This window comes from Mesoplodon mirus, assembly GCF_964341445.2.
Source record: "Mesoplodon mirus genome assembly, chromosome: 1".
In the NCBI taxonomy this organism is placed as follows: Eukaryota; Metazoa; Chordata; class Mammalia; order Artiodactyla; family Ziphiidae; genus Mesoplodon; species Mesoplodon mirus.
Window position 1 is genome coordinate 77,702,189 of NC_138976.1, and position 17,740 is coordinate 77,719,928.

A 17,740-nucleotide genomic window follows, 5' to 3' on the forward strand; every position below is an offset into this window, starting at 1 on the left:
AATACTGATCTCTAAATCCTACCTTCATTTCAATTCAGTAGGCCTGGGGTGGGACATAGGAATTCTCAGGTAATTTACAGACTCAGCCAAGTTTGGGAACACCTGGGTGAGATCTTCTGTTCCCTCTCCAGCAGAGGAGATTGTGAAAAGGCAGCCAGCTGATTTAGCACTTTAAGTCACAAAACAAAAGACTACCAAGAAAGAACAATTTCAGTTCTATAAGGTTTAATAATCTCTTCCTGTTTCAGGGCAAAATGAGTTATGCTGTCTTCCTTACTGCTTAAACCTGCTTTGTTCTACCAATGGACTAGCCTTAAGAGTGTCAAAACCATGCTGGTGAGGAATGCAAACTTTAAAAAAAAAAATACCAGGGTTTCTCGGGAGGTATCAGCTCTTACAATCCTCTCCAGCCTACTGGGTCATTAGTTCCTCTACTTCTCTCTTTTAAAGCTCCTCTGAGAAGGAACTACTATATACTACCAGAAGATTTAAATGGCAGGCAGGGAGTATTCCTAGGGACATAGAATAATAGCCCTACCTTGACATCTAGCTTGGCCAGGTGCTGTAAAACCCAGATGCGATGGGACCAGGCATTATAGTTGCTTGGGTATCTCCCTGCTGCTTCACCACAGACCTCCATCTCCTCTCGTATTAGTTGCTGTGTCCTTTCTGCAGGAATTATTCCCAAGTTTCCTTTGTTCACAAAGGAAGGCAAGGAGGTTTCCTGAATTAGCTGTTGTAGCACCCATCGCCTGTTAAGGTAACATGTGGGAAAGAAATGAGGAAATAAAATAAACCACAGAGGAAAACCACCAGAGTTTTTATTCTCAATTTAATTTCCATTCATAGACAATGCAAAATAATGCCCAGTTTTCAAACTTTTTTTTGTGGGGGGGTTGTTCTTTAGTTTTTGTTTTTAAAGACATAATTAATTTGAGCAGCACGGATATGGGTGGTGGTGGGGAATAAAGGACAAAGATTAAACAAAAAGCTTTCTGAAATCTTAACATTTGTCAAAAAGAGAATGTCATCAGTTCCAAAATGACAACTTCAAAACTTCATTTGGCCAGGAAATGTAAAGGCAACGGGTGTGTGTGTGTGTGTGTGTGTGTGTGTGTGTGGTGGTACTGTGTGTGTGGGAGGGGGTGATATTAATTAATGGTTGGTAAATACTCAAGAGGAGCACAGTTCACTTTTATTTATTTATTTTTTTTAAGTTTTTTTTTTGATGGGGACCATTTTTGAAGTCTTTATTGGATTTGTTACAATATTACTTCTGTTTTATGTTTTGGTTTTTTGGCCGGTGAAGCATGTGGGATCTTAGTTCCCTGACCAGGGATTGAACCCACACCCCCTGCATTGGAAGGAGAAGTCTTAACCACTGGGATACCACGGAAGTCCCGGTTCACTTTTCATTATATGTGCATGCCTCGTCCTACGTGTATTTGTTTGGTTGCAAACAAGAAGCTGTATTAAGCTTTCATGAAGCAAAATTTCTATATTATAGCATAGAATCTGGAAGGAAACAAATACAATATGATTAGTTAAACCATCAAGGAGGTTTTAAAATGTCTTTATCCACAGATTTTCCCCTTGTCTATTTAAGATCTTCACTAGCATACATTTAAATGAAAAGCACTAAAAAAGTGTCTCTAACCACTTAATGTCTTCAGGTTTTACAAATATTTTCTCATAAGAAAGCATTCTTTTTAGACTAAAAATTTTAGACTAAAAATTTCCAACCCAGGGTACAGAAAATTGAGTAAGAAAACTCATTTTGTCATTTTCAAATAATAGAAGTTATTTTTAACAACCAAAACTTGCTTTATAAAATAATAAGCCAATAAATTGATGGCTGCATATTTAATAACTCCCTTCCCCTGCCACCACCCCTTTCCTAACCTCTATGCACACAATCATATACCTCTCTGTAGTCTGCTATCCCTATTTCTAGTAGGGAGAAAACACAGCTAACTATGTCATTTGGAAGTAGCTGCTGTGCAAGGCTAGCCAAAGGCAAGATTACAGTTAAGATACCTTAAACTGACTTTAAGATCCTAAAAATACTCAGGATGTAAGAAAAGTTATAAGGGGCTTAAGAAACTAAGAACAGATTTCTTCAGAGATTCTCCTCACTGACCCCAACCAGTAAGCCTACACCATCTCATTTTAGTCAAAAGAGAGTAGTTACATGGGATCCAAGAGTAAGATGCTTCCAGATAGCCAGGATTTTGAAAAGAGTTCTTACATGCACTTTGGATATCTGTTTCAGGCCTTTACCTAAAAATATTCTTTGCATTTATGGTCTTAGCAACTTTAGTTCAGCCCACACACCATTCACCTCAGTTGCCCTTATTTGGTTAATTTTAACAACCATAACCATCACCACCACCATCTTTACCAGGAACACACTTGAATGAATTAAATCCAAGTTTAATAAAACTCAAGTTGCTCATTACTGTTGAATATCTAAACGCAATTTCCATGATTGCTTTAGTTAATAATAATAGCTAAAATTTACTGAGTACTTCATATATGGCAGGCACTGTGGTAGTGTTTACATGCATTATCTGATGTAAACTCAACCATTAACTCTGAGATAGGTATAATTATTATTCCCATTTTACAAATGATAAAACCAAAGCTTGAAGAGGTTAAACAATTTCTGAAGATCACATGAATATAAAGTGATGGCATCTAGACTTAAATGTAGATATAATTTGACTTTAGAATTCATACTCTGAATCACTGTGTGACCTGCTTCACATTCTGTGTTTGTTTGTTTGTTTGTTTCTCCAGCCATTCTAAATTCTAAGTAAGAATCCTGTGGTGTAAATTAACCAAACCTGTGAATCCATGTTTCTGGACTCTTTGGAAACTTAGTTAAGGCCAGTTTTCCCAGATGTAAGTCCTTAATTGGATTTAAAGTGCCAGAGAGGATCAGCTCTTTTCTGTAAAAGAAAAATAAAAAGAACCATTACTTTGCCTTTCTACAGAAACTTACTGCATGACTACTAATATAACCTCATCGTGAAGCAAATTTCCAAGAATAAAAAAAAGAAAACATAAAACTCTCATAAATGTCACACAGTAATCAAGAATGTATTCTCATAATCTTGAAATAACAAATTTAAAAACAGAAACAGAAGCTCTTAAATCAACAGTGGAACTTTAGTTATCTATTTGGTAGAAGGCAAAGGGGTTTTCTGGCTTGTATCATTTCCAAAACTTACAAGGCCTGACATCAGTATCTGTAGGGCAAATCCAATACAAGTCAAGAATTGTAGCTTCCTAAGTAGGACTTGATATGGTCTAGTCTGTTACCAAAAAACACACATACAGCAACAAACACACTGGACTGAGATGTAGGAAAAAAATCGTTCATTCAATAACTACCCTAACAAAATTACTATTATTATTTTTGAATTTTCCCTTCTACCTTTCCTCATATGCATATGTATTTTAAAATATAATTTTATATTCTGCTCTTATATCTTAAGAATTACCCCACAGTTCTATATAATCTTTAAAATGAACATTTTAAATGGTCAAATAGTTTTCATTCAGTAGCTATCCTGTAATTTAATGACCTTTCCCCCTATAATTAGACATTTTAGGTTGCTTCCAAGTTTTTGCTATTCTAAAAGAATTCTGAAACAATCTTTGTGCTTATAACTTCTTTTGTTTGTACTACTACTTAGGATAAGTTTCCAAAAGACATATTACCAGGTGAAATACTTGGATGGCTCTTGATACATTAGACCATTCCTTTTTGAAATATAAACAGAAGTAAAAGGAATATGAGCTTTTTGTTGTTGTTTTAAGACTGTTCAAAGCTTCAGTGCAATTATAACCTGTCACGCAAGAGAGTTACACCTATTTCTCAGGTTACTCTAATTTTAGATTGAATTTCTCAGATAAGTTTTTAATAATAAGCTCTGATATTACTGATTACACTCATATTTTTCAAGTTATCCACTGTTTTATAATAAAATTAGGTCACTTGCTAGTTTTTATTAACTTTAAAATGTCTTTCCTGTGGTAGGGCTGACCATTCATTTATTTTAGAGATGGTAATCTCAACAAAACCAGAGCCCAGCTCATATGTCTCAACTACTTAGATGGATTTAGTTCCTAAATACCACAATACATTTTCTTTCCAACAGCAATGTACTATTTCTAAAATTTTATTTGATAAGGAAAATAAATTCCTTTTTAATGAAAATACTATACAGTGATAATAAGTACTTGCATTTTACAATCAATTTTATTTCAGATCAGTAACTTCACTCTGTAAAATAATCTGAAGTAATGCCAAGGTTTATGGCTGCTTTAAAAAATGATTTATTGACTATTTTTCTTTCAATGTGCAGGAAATCTATGTCATTAAAAGAATATTTTAATGCAACAGCCAGTTATTTCTGCAATTCTAGATCCCTTCTCTTCCAAAATCAGTAACGTTTTGTTCATACAATAAGTCAGGATACCTGTAGTGTAAAAGAAGGCAAAATATCGCTCTATGTAATTTAAACTACTTTGTAGAGCACTTGTTCCTCAAAGTAGAGTCCCTAACTGCAACATCATCATCATTTGGAACTTGTGAGAAATATAGATTCTTAAGTCTCACCCCAGACCCACTGAATCAAAAACTCCAGCGAGGCAAAGCAATGTGTTTTAACAAGCCCTCCAGGGCACACTAGAGTTTAAAAACCACTACTGTAGAGAACTTATTGTATTAAGCCAAATTTTCATTTACTAAATTTAAAACCTCTCCTTATTTACAACTGCCTACCTATATTCCCATATATGTCTATATATAAGGGGAAATAAGATTTTCTTCAGAAAAGAGGAAGTTACCTTACAACTGAATCTTTACAAAGTTTCTTAAATAAGAGCCATCTCTTAATCTCTTTATTTTGAACAACAAAGTCATATTTGTGAAGATATCTTAGTCTGAAACAACCTCAATCAATGGTATATATGGATGCTTAAAAAGATCGTCTGATAGAATCATTAAAAAAGGTAGCAAAATTTTACTATCAATTTAATAAACATTCCTGGGGAAGGACTGAACATTGTAGGTGTTGGACCATTATAAAGCAAGTTTTTAAAAGATCACTTGAAAAAGAAATATGGTAAGTGGTTAAGTTATGGCTATCATATAACCTAGAGATCCAACAAAAAACCACCTGCTTTAATATATTCAAGTAGGAATCTCATCTGAGATAAAACTTCCAGTCACACATGGATTTGGAAAGTGCTGTATCTGAAACAACTAAAATGTAAGTAAACATGATGTGCTCTGGAAAACTGTGCTAGATAACTCAAAAAATAGTTCCCGTGATGACCAAGTCACTGATGTCAATAAGCCATGTGAGGAGTTTGAACTGTCTAATGAAATGTGAGAGCAAGATGAAGAATTTATAAATTAAAATATTTCAGGTAACATGTTATTTTAAAGGTAACTAAATTGAAAAATTAAATATCCTAAGAAGAAATTTGCTTATTTCATGTACTTACCTTAAGGTTTACATATTGATATTAGCCTAAAAAATTCTTTTTTGGGGGGGACTGTTATTGAGGAAATGGAGTGTTGTCTTAAATTTGAGGTGACTTTATTTTCTGGCATACTGAATAAAGTTGGGCTTCTATATTCATCCTAAAAGCCTTAGATGGTCCATTGCTAACAGATGAAGAAGGCATGAAGTGAGGGTCATCAAATAAATATGGAAAAAACTAATTAGGAAAGGACAAGGCATCTGTGTCATTTGGGATAGAGAGCAGGGTGGTAAGAAACAGTGCTATGCTACACATGCAACCTTGTTATAGGATTAAATTATGTGAGGGCTGACTTTTTTTTAAATGTGGGAGAAGGGAGGAGACTAAAGCAGTTTTAAGAAATAATAAAAAGTAGAATGATAAAAAGGAATGAGGTTTCTCACATAGATTTTTCAAACAATAAAAGTTACTCCTTTAAAATTTTTGCTACACATTTCACTTACTAATTAAACAGTATATGAAAAACCTCATTACTTTCCCTTGAAGACTGTAGTTCATCACTATGAAAATCAGCTAGTGTTGGTTAAAACACACCCACAGGAGCCTCCAGGCTACTACTACATAGTACTTAGTACTACTACTAAGGTTAAGTAGTGTGTTTTCTTTCTCTATATGAGTTCCTGTGCTTTTATATTTCTGCAAAGTTTATCTTATTATAAAGTTTTTATGTCTTGTCTACCATCTCAAACTATGGCTTCTCTCTGCTGTCACTCTATCCAAAATTTGTAGGAGACCAGGGGCCGTGTGTATCATGTCCATGGCTAAATGTCAACTGGTTAGCCTCAGTACTTGGCATATAGTAAATACTGAATAAACATATGCCACCGTTTTTTCACCCCTTAATCTTCAGTTATTTTGTGTGAAATAACAATAATGATAATAATAAAAGTCATCCTCATAAAAACTACCATTTATTGAACACTTCTCCTGAATCAGGCAGTGTGTTAAGTGAATTACATATATTTTCTACTTCAGTTCTCACAAAGATCCTGTATTATGTTAAATAATATAACACTGCCAATATTCAATTTTTTGTTGTTTTTTTAAAATAAACCTTTTATTTTAGAATTGTTTTAAATTTACAGAAAAGTTCTTAAGAATAGTACAGAGAATTTCTGTATGGCCTGTACCCAGTTTCTCTTATTATTAACATCTTATATTATTACGGTACATTTGTCACAACTGATGAAGCATTGATAGATTAGTATTGGAAGTCCATACTTTATTCAGAATCGCTTCGTTTTTACCAAATGTCCTTTTTGTATATCAGGGTCCCACCAGGATATCACATTATATTTGGTTGTTATATCTCTGTAGGCTCCTCTCAGTCCCTTAGATATACCTTGTTTTTGATGGCCTTGACAGTTTTGAGAGTACTGATTGGGTATTTTGTATGATATTTTTCTCATGATTAGACTACAGCTATCGGTTTTGAGGGGACCACAGAGGTAAAGTGCCATTTTCATCATATATCATGGGTACATAATATCAGCATGACTTGTCACTGTTGATGTTGACCTTGAATACCTGGCTTAGGCAGTATACGCTAGATTCCTCCACTGTACTTTTTGGAAAAAGGTTACACTTTAAGGAGTGAAGATATATGCTCCATCTCTTTGAGGGGAGTTACCTAGATAAATTATTTGGAATTCTTCTGTATGGGAGAGTTGTCTATTGTCTCTTATTTGTTTGTTTATTTGAGCATTTCTTTTATCAGTATGGACTTATGGATATCCATTTTCTACTTTGGGGTATAATCCAATACTATGTTATTTTATCGTTCAAACTGTTCCGGCTTTGGTGAATGGAAGCACTTCCCTTCTGTCTCTCAAAGATGTTCCAGGCTCATTTGGTGTATTTCCCAGCCTGGTCCTAGAATCAGCCATTTCTCCAAAAAGCCCAGTTCCTTTTATTAGAGAATGGTGTTAGAAACCAGGATCTGAAAGTTTGGATTTAATCATTTCTGATTTACAAAAAAACCAATTTTATATGGTACAACCCAATGTTACCTCAGTTTTACAGATGAGGAAACAAAAGCTGGGAGAGATTCAGTAACCTGCTCAAGGTCTCCAAGCTCAAAGTGTCTGAACCAAACATCAAATCTGCATAAAGTAAAGTTACCAATTAAATTTAAATCAATCTTTGAGTAAAGAATATGAATCATTGGAGCTTGGTGTCAGCTCTTCTAGCTGCTCAAAGATGTTTTGCTTACTCTGTGTTCATAGACTGAGGGAAAAATAGGACATTATTATGAAGTCAACCTCTTTCATCAATTAATTCACCAATTTTCAAAGCAAATTCAAAGCAAAAAAAAAAAAATGTACCAGTCATTTTTTTTCTAGAACCAGCTGGGTCTTTTAACTATATGCATCACATACTATAATCACAGATCAGCTCAAAAACTTATTCTTGCACTTGTTTTTCTTCCTAAGACTGTGACACCTATAAAGTGAACTACTGATATGTTACAACATCTTTTAGTAGTTTATAAAATACAGCCAAAGATCATTCAACGATTCCCAAAGCTACTGCAGAAGAAATGTACCAACAATTAAATATAAAATGTTGAGTATTTGATTTGTGAGAACTTACAGCATTAGATCAGTTTATTTCCAAAGTTGTTTGTTTTTTGCTCAAAATGTACTCATGATTCTATGTCTTTATATGTCAATCTTACCAATACAAATTAAAATTTACTAGAACACATATCTACAATGGGTTTCTTAAAAATCAAGATTTCCTTTCTACTCATCTAGCACAAAACTTACTAAATCATCTTACTAGAATAGCCTCAAGATTAACTGCTATTAACATCACTGAAGTCAGATTTATGGAGCAATTTCCCTTCATAAGACCAAACCACACACAATCAAAACACAGTTTCAACAGAATCATTAAAAAAAAAAAAAATCACCTAATTCAGATCTTTTTTTTTTTTTTGCAGTACGCAGGCCTCTCACTGTTGTGGCCTCTCCCGTTGTGGAGCACAGGCTCCAGATGCACAGGCTCAGCGGCCATGGCTCACGGGCCCAGCCACTCCGCAGCATGTGGGGTCTTCCCGGACCGGGGCACGAACCCGTGTCCCCTGCATCGGCAGGCGGACTCTCAACCACTGCGCCACCAGGGAAGCCCTAATTCAGATATTTTATTTCACAGATATGGAAACTAAAACTCCCGAGAAGTTAAAGGTCTTGTCCAAGTCAACTGCTAGTTAATTGATGAAACAGGACTAAGATCCATATATCTTAAGAACTAGGTTCTCTCTTCACCACTAAACTGCCGTATAGAATATACAATGAATTATATGTGTTTGTGTATATACATTATGGTAGTAAGAATTTTTTTTTGTGGGAGGATTTTAAATTCCTCTGTAATGATGAGGAATCTGTGAACATAAATAAAAATGGTACTCCCACTTCTCTATTACACTCATTTCTTTTTCACTGAATTTAATTATTTTCAGTGCCCAGTCTGCAAACTGAGTATCTATTGTATACCAGGCACTAAAGTGTTAGAGGCTAGGAAACAAGGGAAAAAAAAAAAGACATGGTCTCTACCCTTAAGAAAGCGCTCAGTTTTACGTTTATAGTACCTTCCTAAAAGTCTCCTTTGTTGATTCTTCCTCATCTCACAAACTCTAGAACAGCGCTATCCAATAGAAATATAATGTGAGTCATACATGTGAGCCATATATGTAATTTAAAATTTTCTAACAGCTACATTAAAAACAAGTACAAAGTAATATATTGTATTTAATTAATATACCCCAAATATAATTTCAACATGTAATCAATATAAAAATTACAAATAAGAAAAATATTTTACTTTGGGGGGTACTTAGTCTTCAAAATCTGATGTGTAGTTTACACTTACAGCACATCTCAACGGAGACTAGTCATATCTCAAGGGCTCAACAGCCACTTGTGGCTAGTGGCTACTATATTGAACTGTGCAGCTCTAGAAACCTGTAGTGTCCCAGTGCTTAGTCTTTGGACTGGTTCTCTTCTAATATCTATACGCACTACTTTGGATATCTCAAACAGTCTCATGGCTTTAAATAGCATACATTTTCCAGTGATTCCCAAATTATATCTGGCCTAGAACTCTCGCCTGAACTTTAGATTCATACACAACTGCTTGGACACAAACCTAACATGTCCCAAACTGAACTCTTGACTTCCAACCAGCACCTGCCCCCTCACGCACTTAAATATGTTCCTCTTCCAGACATCCCCATTTCAGTAAATAGCAACTTCAACCTTTCAGTTGCTCAGGCCAAAAACCAGAGTCAATCTTGACCTTCTTCATTCTCTCACATCCAATTTATCATCTGTGTCTTTAAAATCAGTTTATTAAATACAGTCAAAGCTTACATAGTTTATAAAATACAGTGAGAATCTTACCTGCTTCACACCACTTCTAGTGCTGAGCTTTATCTACCTCAGTCACCATCATCACTCACCTAAACTACGGCAACCACTTCTTAACTTCCTAACCACTCCCTGCACTCCTACAGTCTACTTTCCACACAGGAACCAGAGTTTTAAAACATAAGATATTGTCCCTCCTAACCTTGAAAACCTTCAATGACTTTCTAATCTCACCCCAAGTAAAAGTCAAAATTTCTACAGCAGCTTATGAAGATCTACAAAGCCCAGTGAGATCTGGCCCATCACTCTCTGGCCTCATCTCCTGTTACTCTCTCCCTCATTCATGCTACTCCAGCTACCCTGGCTTCCTTGCTGTTCCAGAATAACCAGGAACACTTCAGTCATGCCTGAGGGCTTTTCCACTTGCTGTTCTCTCTACTTGGAATGTTCTTAGCCCAAAACTGACAGAGATTGATCCCTGGCTTCATGGCAGTCTTTGCTCAAATGTAGCCTATTAAAACTGCAATACCATTCCTTCCATTCTCTTACTCGTCTTCCCTACCTTCCTTTCCCACTTTTTCTCCATGGGATTAACCAACACTTGATCTACCATATATTTCACTTATTAATGTCCTTTTTGCTTTTCTTCCTCTGCTAGAATAAAAGTTCCACAAGGACAGAGATTTTTGTTTGTTTTGCTCATGGTTCTATTCCCAGTGCCTAGGACCTAGCATAGAGTATACAGTTAATCAATAAATATTTGATGAATGAATGAACAAATATTGTCAAGTATTGTTTGGGTTAAATAACATATAAAGTTGTAGTATGGTCCCTGGAATAGAGTAGCCACTCATAAACATTAGTCTACTCCCTAACCACTGTGGAGCTTTCCATGAAAGAAAATCAGAATTCTAAAATTTGTAAATTTTTAAGGCCTTCTATCTCATTCTATCCTTTCTCACTCTTTACTCTAAATATCTGATCATTATCAGTCAAAAGACAATTAAAAAAATAATAGAGGTTACCTAAATTTAATAAAACTAGCTACAAATGTAAAATTCAGTGCGTATTATAAAACACTAATGTGGAATTAAAATTCACAGAAAATTAAAGTATTGTTTAAGTCATCTTTAAAGATAAAGAGCTATAATTTATGGCTCTTTCCTATAGGAAATTTTAAATGAATTCACAATGTTCAACAGGACTTCACTTTTATTTATCTACAATTTGTATCCTGCTTTCCTCCAGGAAAATTTGTGTTAGTCTAAAGAACCACCAAGTTTTAAAAACCATACATACTGTTTAAATGAAAATTTTAAGAAATGAACCTGATTTGAATTTTAATATTTCTATAAAGTATTCTGTGTTTAAAGTCACAACAATCAGAATTAAAGAACTTAAGATACTAATAATATGTGGTCCTTCTCCAAAATACTGAGTGCCAGAGACTTCAAATGATTTGCCCACAGAGGTCACAATGTGACTAAACTAACAGTTTGTGATCTTGAAAGCTCACTTTTACACTTTCTACTGCACTGCTTCTCAAATATACTAACCAACACTTTACAATACAACCAATTATGCTGATTCCTTCTACCCCCCCTAAAAAAAGAAGGAAGATAAAAGCATGTATCAAATGGTATACTGTAATTCAACGTGAAAATTTATATTTCAGGCAAGAAGGTTAGGGAGAACAGACATAAACATGCAAAAAGGGGCAAAGTGTATATCAGAATTGTCATGGAGATATTATAAAGAAGAAATAAGTTTAAGATGCCATGAATATGTGATTTATATTTCACTTTTCAAAAAGCTAACAATTCATGGGGCTTATATGTCTTCAGAAATTTGGGCCATTTCATTTTATCACTGATGAGAATGACGTACCTCACGTTCCACGCAGTGGTAAAGTCTGGGTTTAGAAGTAGCAGGGTGCATGTGACATCTATCAATTCTAAAATAAAGAGAAGTCATATTAAAAACAGTCCTACCCTTGAAGGTGTGGCTTCTCTTTCTTTTAAGGTCCTCTTTATTTTATATATATATATATATATATCACATTATACTTATATCTCATGTCATAGTAATTTTAATGATAACTTTGTTCTAAGCTGTCAGAGACACAAAGATTATCCTCAGACACAAAGACATGAAGATTTTCTTCTACTTATGATAAGTATAACTTTTTAAAAGTTGACACTGAAACCACTTTACAATACGTCTATAAAGAATAATCAAACTAACCTATTCATTCTTTTAGTAGTTTTTGGCACAAAAAAAGAAACACAATTTCTCTACCACTATTCATTTAATTTCACAAATATTTCAAGAATTGACTACGTGCAAATTTTCAAAAAGAAAATCACATATAATCCAACTTAGTTAACAATTCATTTACATTCCCCTGCAAAGATTATTTCTTACACACATTTTTACAGTTATAGCAATGATAAATGCACAATTGTGTTCTATGTTTTTCACTCAACATTATTACATATGCATTCTCCTGTATTGCTACAGTATGCATTTTTAACAACTGCATAACAATCCTTCAGTTTAATATATTATCATTTATCTTATTCTTTAGGCTGTTTCCTATTTTGTTTTTACTGTTATGGATAATACTACTACAAACACTTTTAAGCATACGTTTTGTCTCATAGATTATTTTCTTTGGATATTTTTCCAGGAGTAGAACTACTATGTCAAACAATACAAATATCAGTATGGCTCCTACTAAACACTTCCAAATTGTTCTCCAAATGGACTGTATCTATTTACATTGCCAAGAGTAATGTGAGTGTACTTATGTCCCGGTAACTTTGACCTATGTAAGTATATTTTTGAAAATGAATGTGGCAGATAAAAAAATTGTACTTTGTTTCTGTTTTAATTTACATCTTTAATTACAATTATTAATACAAACATTTTTGATTTTGTTTACTATTTTCTATTTTCATTGTATTGTCTGTTCATATTCATTAGCTATGTATCTATCATGGTCTTGAATAAGCTCCATAAGCCTATATTTAATAAAACAAAGTCAGTAATATTTAGACATATCGTCTTCATTTTATTAAAACTGAAAAAAAGAATTTTAGGATTAAGATGATCAGGCTAGGGCATAATACTAAATTATAGTAACCTCTACCAAGCTCATATTAAATGCTAAGTAAATAAAATAATAAAAACTGTTATAATTATTTAGCACTATTATGTATCAGGCACATTATTATTTTATTTACATTATTTCATTGTACTCTCACAATCATAATCCAAGATATTTGGAAATGGACATCTAGAGAGTTTAAGGAATTTGCCCAGAGTCACCTAATTAGTATGTGCAATGACAGCGTCTGACTGCTTTTAATAACTCAATTATACTGCAGTTGAAATGTCTGTCTACAATAAATAATCGGGGCACTCCCTGTTTAAGTAAAAGATAAACTTTTAAAAATCGAAGAGTAAATACACATAAGTGCATCCCTATAGTCATCTTAAAATATTTTAGTGAACATGAAAATCAATTATTCAATTCTCAACCATCTCAATAAGAGATTAACATTTATTGTGAGCCTATGATTTCATTACTACTGAATATATTATAACATTTGATAAATAAGCAACAAAAGGTAGGATTAGCACACATTTATTTTTGAACTTTATCCTCCTCATTACAAGCATCATGAAATGTCTATATTACAAACATACTATATAGTATCAATGTATATATTATATAATGTCAATATGTCTATAAAGTACAATCTAATAAACCTCTTCCTTCTTTTACTTTTAGTAGTTTTTGGCACTAATTTAACATTTACCAGGGAAATTAAATACAATTTTCTATACCATTATTCCTTTAATTCCAAAATATACCAAGTACTGACTATGTGCAGAGATTAAACTGGGCCCACAGGACTGAGAGAATGGATATTATGAGAAATGCAAGACCTGATCTTGCCTTCTAAAAGGTTAACCTTTAGTTGGAAAGAATATGTAAACAATTATAAGGCAAACTAAAATAACTGTGAAGTAGAAACATATACCACATTTTGGGGACCACCAAAGCAGCTGCAATTAATTCTTACTGGAGTACCCAGGGAAGACTATAAATGAGTAAGACAGTAAAGGGCACTACAGACTGTGGAAAAAAGTATGAGCAAAGGTAAGAGGCAGGGAACTTCACACACAGTATGCTCTCAAAAGATTATGGGTATCCTGAGAGTGACTGAAGCTGAGGGTGCTGGAGAAATGTACCTGGAAAACAGAATCTGGTCCCAATGTCCTTGTCAGCCTGGCTTTCCATTACTTTCCCTTCATGTGCTACATTCCACCTGAACCAAACACCCCCCATTCCCTAAACATACTGCCCATCTGCCTACCTTTTCTTCTCTGGCTATAACTCAGATTTACCTGCTTCCTATTCTCTCTGCCAGAAATGTCCTCCTATCCCTGAATTTAAAAGAAAAAAAAAAAAAGCATCTTTCTCTATAAAGGCCTTCCTGACCTACATGGTTGAAAGCAATCTTTCATCTCTATGTTCTGTGTATATCTTACTTTGTTACTGAACTTATATAAATATTATCCTCTTGATGAGACTGTATATTTTTTGGATGCAGGTCCTCTCTAATACACCTTCAAATTAGCCATTCATTCATCAAAGATGAAAAAAATATGGCCTCTGCCCAAAAGAAATTCCAAGTCTGCCCACATCACAGAGAAGTGGTAAGAGCACAGGCCTTAAAGCCATTCTGCCTGGGTTCAAATCTCAACTTCTCCACTTACTGCCTACATAACTTAATGTCTTTGAACTTCAGTTTCCTTATCTATGAAATGGGGATCATAACATCAACCTTAGTGTTGTAAGCAATGAAATTCATCCCATTTCTCCATAGCTGTTTGACACACAGTTTGACTCAATAAATACTTGTTCAACTAAACACCATTACTACTTATCAAGAAATGAATATTCTCAACATCAATTAATCAAAGAAGTCAAAAAAATGAGGCAGTTGTTCTTATTGCAAAGCTGTCTAAATTTCTAAACTTGTGTAATAAACAATAACAAAAAAACCACTTGGTTATTAAGTGGCTGTATGAAAATGTTTGTGCATGATGGTAAGGCCTCTGGAATTTTTTTTTTAAGTCCACAATTTTTCAAAATCCATTACACTTTCCAGATAATGAGATAAACTGGTATTTAGTTTCTTGGACTCTCCCTTTCTGCAGTAAAAAAAAAATGTGTATTTGACCAATCATAGTTGCTATTTGTTTGTACTTCTAATGCAACTCTCCTTCTCCACCCATAAATGAAGAGGAGTTCATCCTCCACAAGATACTTCTGTATAGCAGCACAAGGCAAAAACTAACATAGAAAATACCTAAGCCCCCACTTTTCATTTTGTGGATGTGTGAAGAGCACTTCTTTTACTGGAGGGTCTCCCCCTAGCAAGGCAACAGCAGCTGTTGGGTTCAGAGCCCAGCTCTACTACTGACTGGGAAGTTCCGAGGCACACCAATCTTTCTGTGCCTTAGTGTCCTCCTCATACGTAAAACTGAGCTAATAATAGTACTACCTCATGGGTGTATTACATGATTCATACCCATGAATTGTTAGGACAATACCTGACACACAGCAAGCACTCAGTGATAACTCCTGTTACAAAGCCTGTATCTCCTAGCCCAGTTATAAGTGATACTGGGATTGGATGCCACCAGAGGGAGGAAAAGAATCTCTTGAGCTGGCTGAGCAGCGACTGCTGAGTGGAGGGATCCTTCTCAAACCCTCCCTGTTCTCTAAACATACTTATTCTCTAAACACACTTAAAACTTATCAACAGCCTTGGCCAACCACCAGTAATGCCTAGTAACACATACAGTCACATACCCTTCCCCCTTCCTCTTTGATAAACTGCTAACTCTTCCTGATTCAGGACTTAAGTTCAGATGGGACCTCCTTTAAGAAGCATTCCAGTCAGATCCAAGAGGTGGGGGTGAAGTAGAATATCAGAAATGGAAAAGGGCCAATGAAGGAGAAGTAACTAGGTTATAAATATTGGACATAATTAAAGAATCCTTACTGAATTATATATTTTTTCCTGCTCTCCTTCCTCACTGGCTCTGGTTAATGAGAGAAAGGAAACTAGTGTTTCTTGAGAGTCAATGACATGCCAGTCTCTGTGCTGGGTGCTTTACATACACTAATTCATGTGATCCTCACAACAACCCTCTGAGACCTGTGAGAATTCTCTTCTTTTGGTGTGGAACTAGGAAAAGGTTAAGTAATTTGCCTAAAATCACTGCTAAATGACTTCAGTGTGCTGATAAATTGAGTCTAAATCCAGCTCTGTTTTTCTTGCAAAGAAGATGCTCTTTCCAACCTAGCACACTGTCTATAATTACTTTGCTGTCTTCAAGTGAGTGTTGAACCAAAGATCTAAAGATAAACATGTATAATCAACAGTTGACTATTTCACTCTCTCCATCTCATCAACTATATACCATTTCTTTGTAGTTTTACCAAGATGTGAGCTATTGATATCCCTACAGTCTCTTGAAATTAAACAGATCTCTCTCCAAACACCAGAACATATACCAGCAAATAACCATTCCTTTGTTACACACACTCCAATATATGACTAGCTCATCATCACATCACAAGGAGAAAATGAATCAGGGCACATTATACACAGGAAAAAAAGTACCTAAATTTCAGCTGTAACAAAGAGAACATTTAAGGATGTTACAGAAAAGTCAGAGAAAGACCAATATGCTTTCTTGGCTTCAATGCATTCTAGAAATGGCCCAAGGTGAGCAGTCACCTGGTACTGGACACTGGGTTTGACAACTGTCTCTAACAGAGATATGTTTTCATGCATCTAAAAATAAATCCAAGGTCAACTTGGATTAATTAATCTCTTCCTCTAAAATACATTCAGGTTACCACAACAAGAGAGGCTTGAGGTGAGGCTAGTGGTAAATATCAGAAAGGTCCTGTTTATTACAGAATACAGTCACTGAATCAATAGCCAGACTAAGCTAAAACCTTCTTGCTTACCAAACTCTTGTTACTTATTTGACAAATGTCTATTGAACACATAAGAGTGCTGAGTAAATAAAGACAAGCTATAACCCCTCTTTCTAACAAACCCACAACCTAGCTGGGATAAATGTTGTTTAAATAATCAACTACAATAAAGTGTGGTAAGTTCTACTATGTATGCAGTATGAATAAGGACTCCCACCAGAGTGCAAAGGAGTAATTGTTGCTTCCTGGAGCAGTCAAGAGGCTTCACATGTGTGTGTGTTGGCAAACACAACAATAATGACAACATTAGACCTGAACCTGAACTCAGCAAAGGCATGGAATTAAGGCAGTAGTACACAGCAAAGTCCAAGAATGGAACAGTGTTTGTTGTGGCTGGAATGCAAACTCAAATGCTTCCAGGGTTCAAATAAATGGCAAAAAAGAGGCAAAGCAAACCTGGTAAGTAGCAAATGACACTGCCTCAGTGTCTGAAGGACATGAGGAGGTTGCAGTCAACTGGAATAGGCTGCTTGCCTAGTCAAGAAAAGCAAAGGCTATGATCCTCAGCCAATTGCTGCTGCGCAGAAATGGATGCATTCAAGGCTTCTGATTTTTCAAGTGAAGGCAGAAATCCATATTTCCATCCTAATTTTAGAAGTTCATCCTGATTTGAAATGTTTATCCAACAACAAAGTTGTTTTAAAAACAATTTTAAAAACATTATACAAGCCAACCAAAATAAACCTGTGGGCTGGCTTCAGCCTGGGGGCTGAGAGTCTAC

General features: G+C 34.9%; 1 protein-coding gene across 1 annotated transcript in view; it reads right to left on the reverse strand.

Moving 5' to 3' along the window:
* Positions 1-17,740, reverse strand: part of PTAR1 (protein prenyltransferase alpha subunit repeat containing 1) — a gene marked incomplete at its 5' end in the record, with an annotated part of 47,777 nt that overhangs the window by 15,901 nt on the left and 14,136 nt on the right. Inside the window, 3 exons of the mRNA XM_082634305.1 lie at positions 539-752; positions 2,847-2,951; positions 11,817-11,883. Coding sequence (XP_082490431.1) covers positions 539-752; positions 2,847-2,951; positions 11,817-11,883 — 386 coding nt within the window. The remainder of the gene's footprint in view (positions 1-538; positions 753-2,846; positions 2,952-11,816; positions 11,884-17,740) is intronic.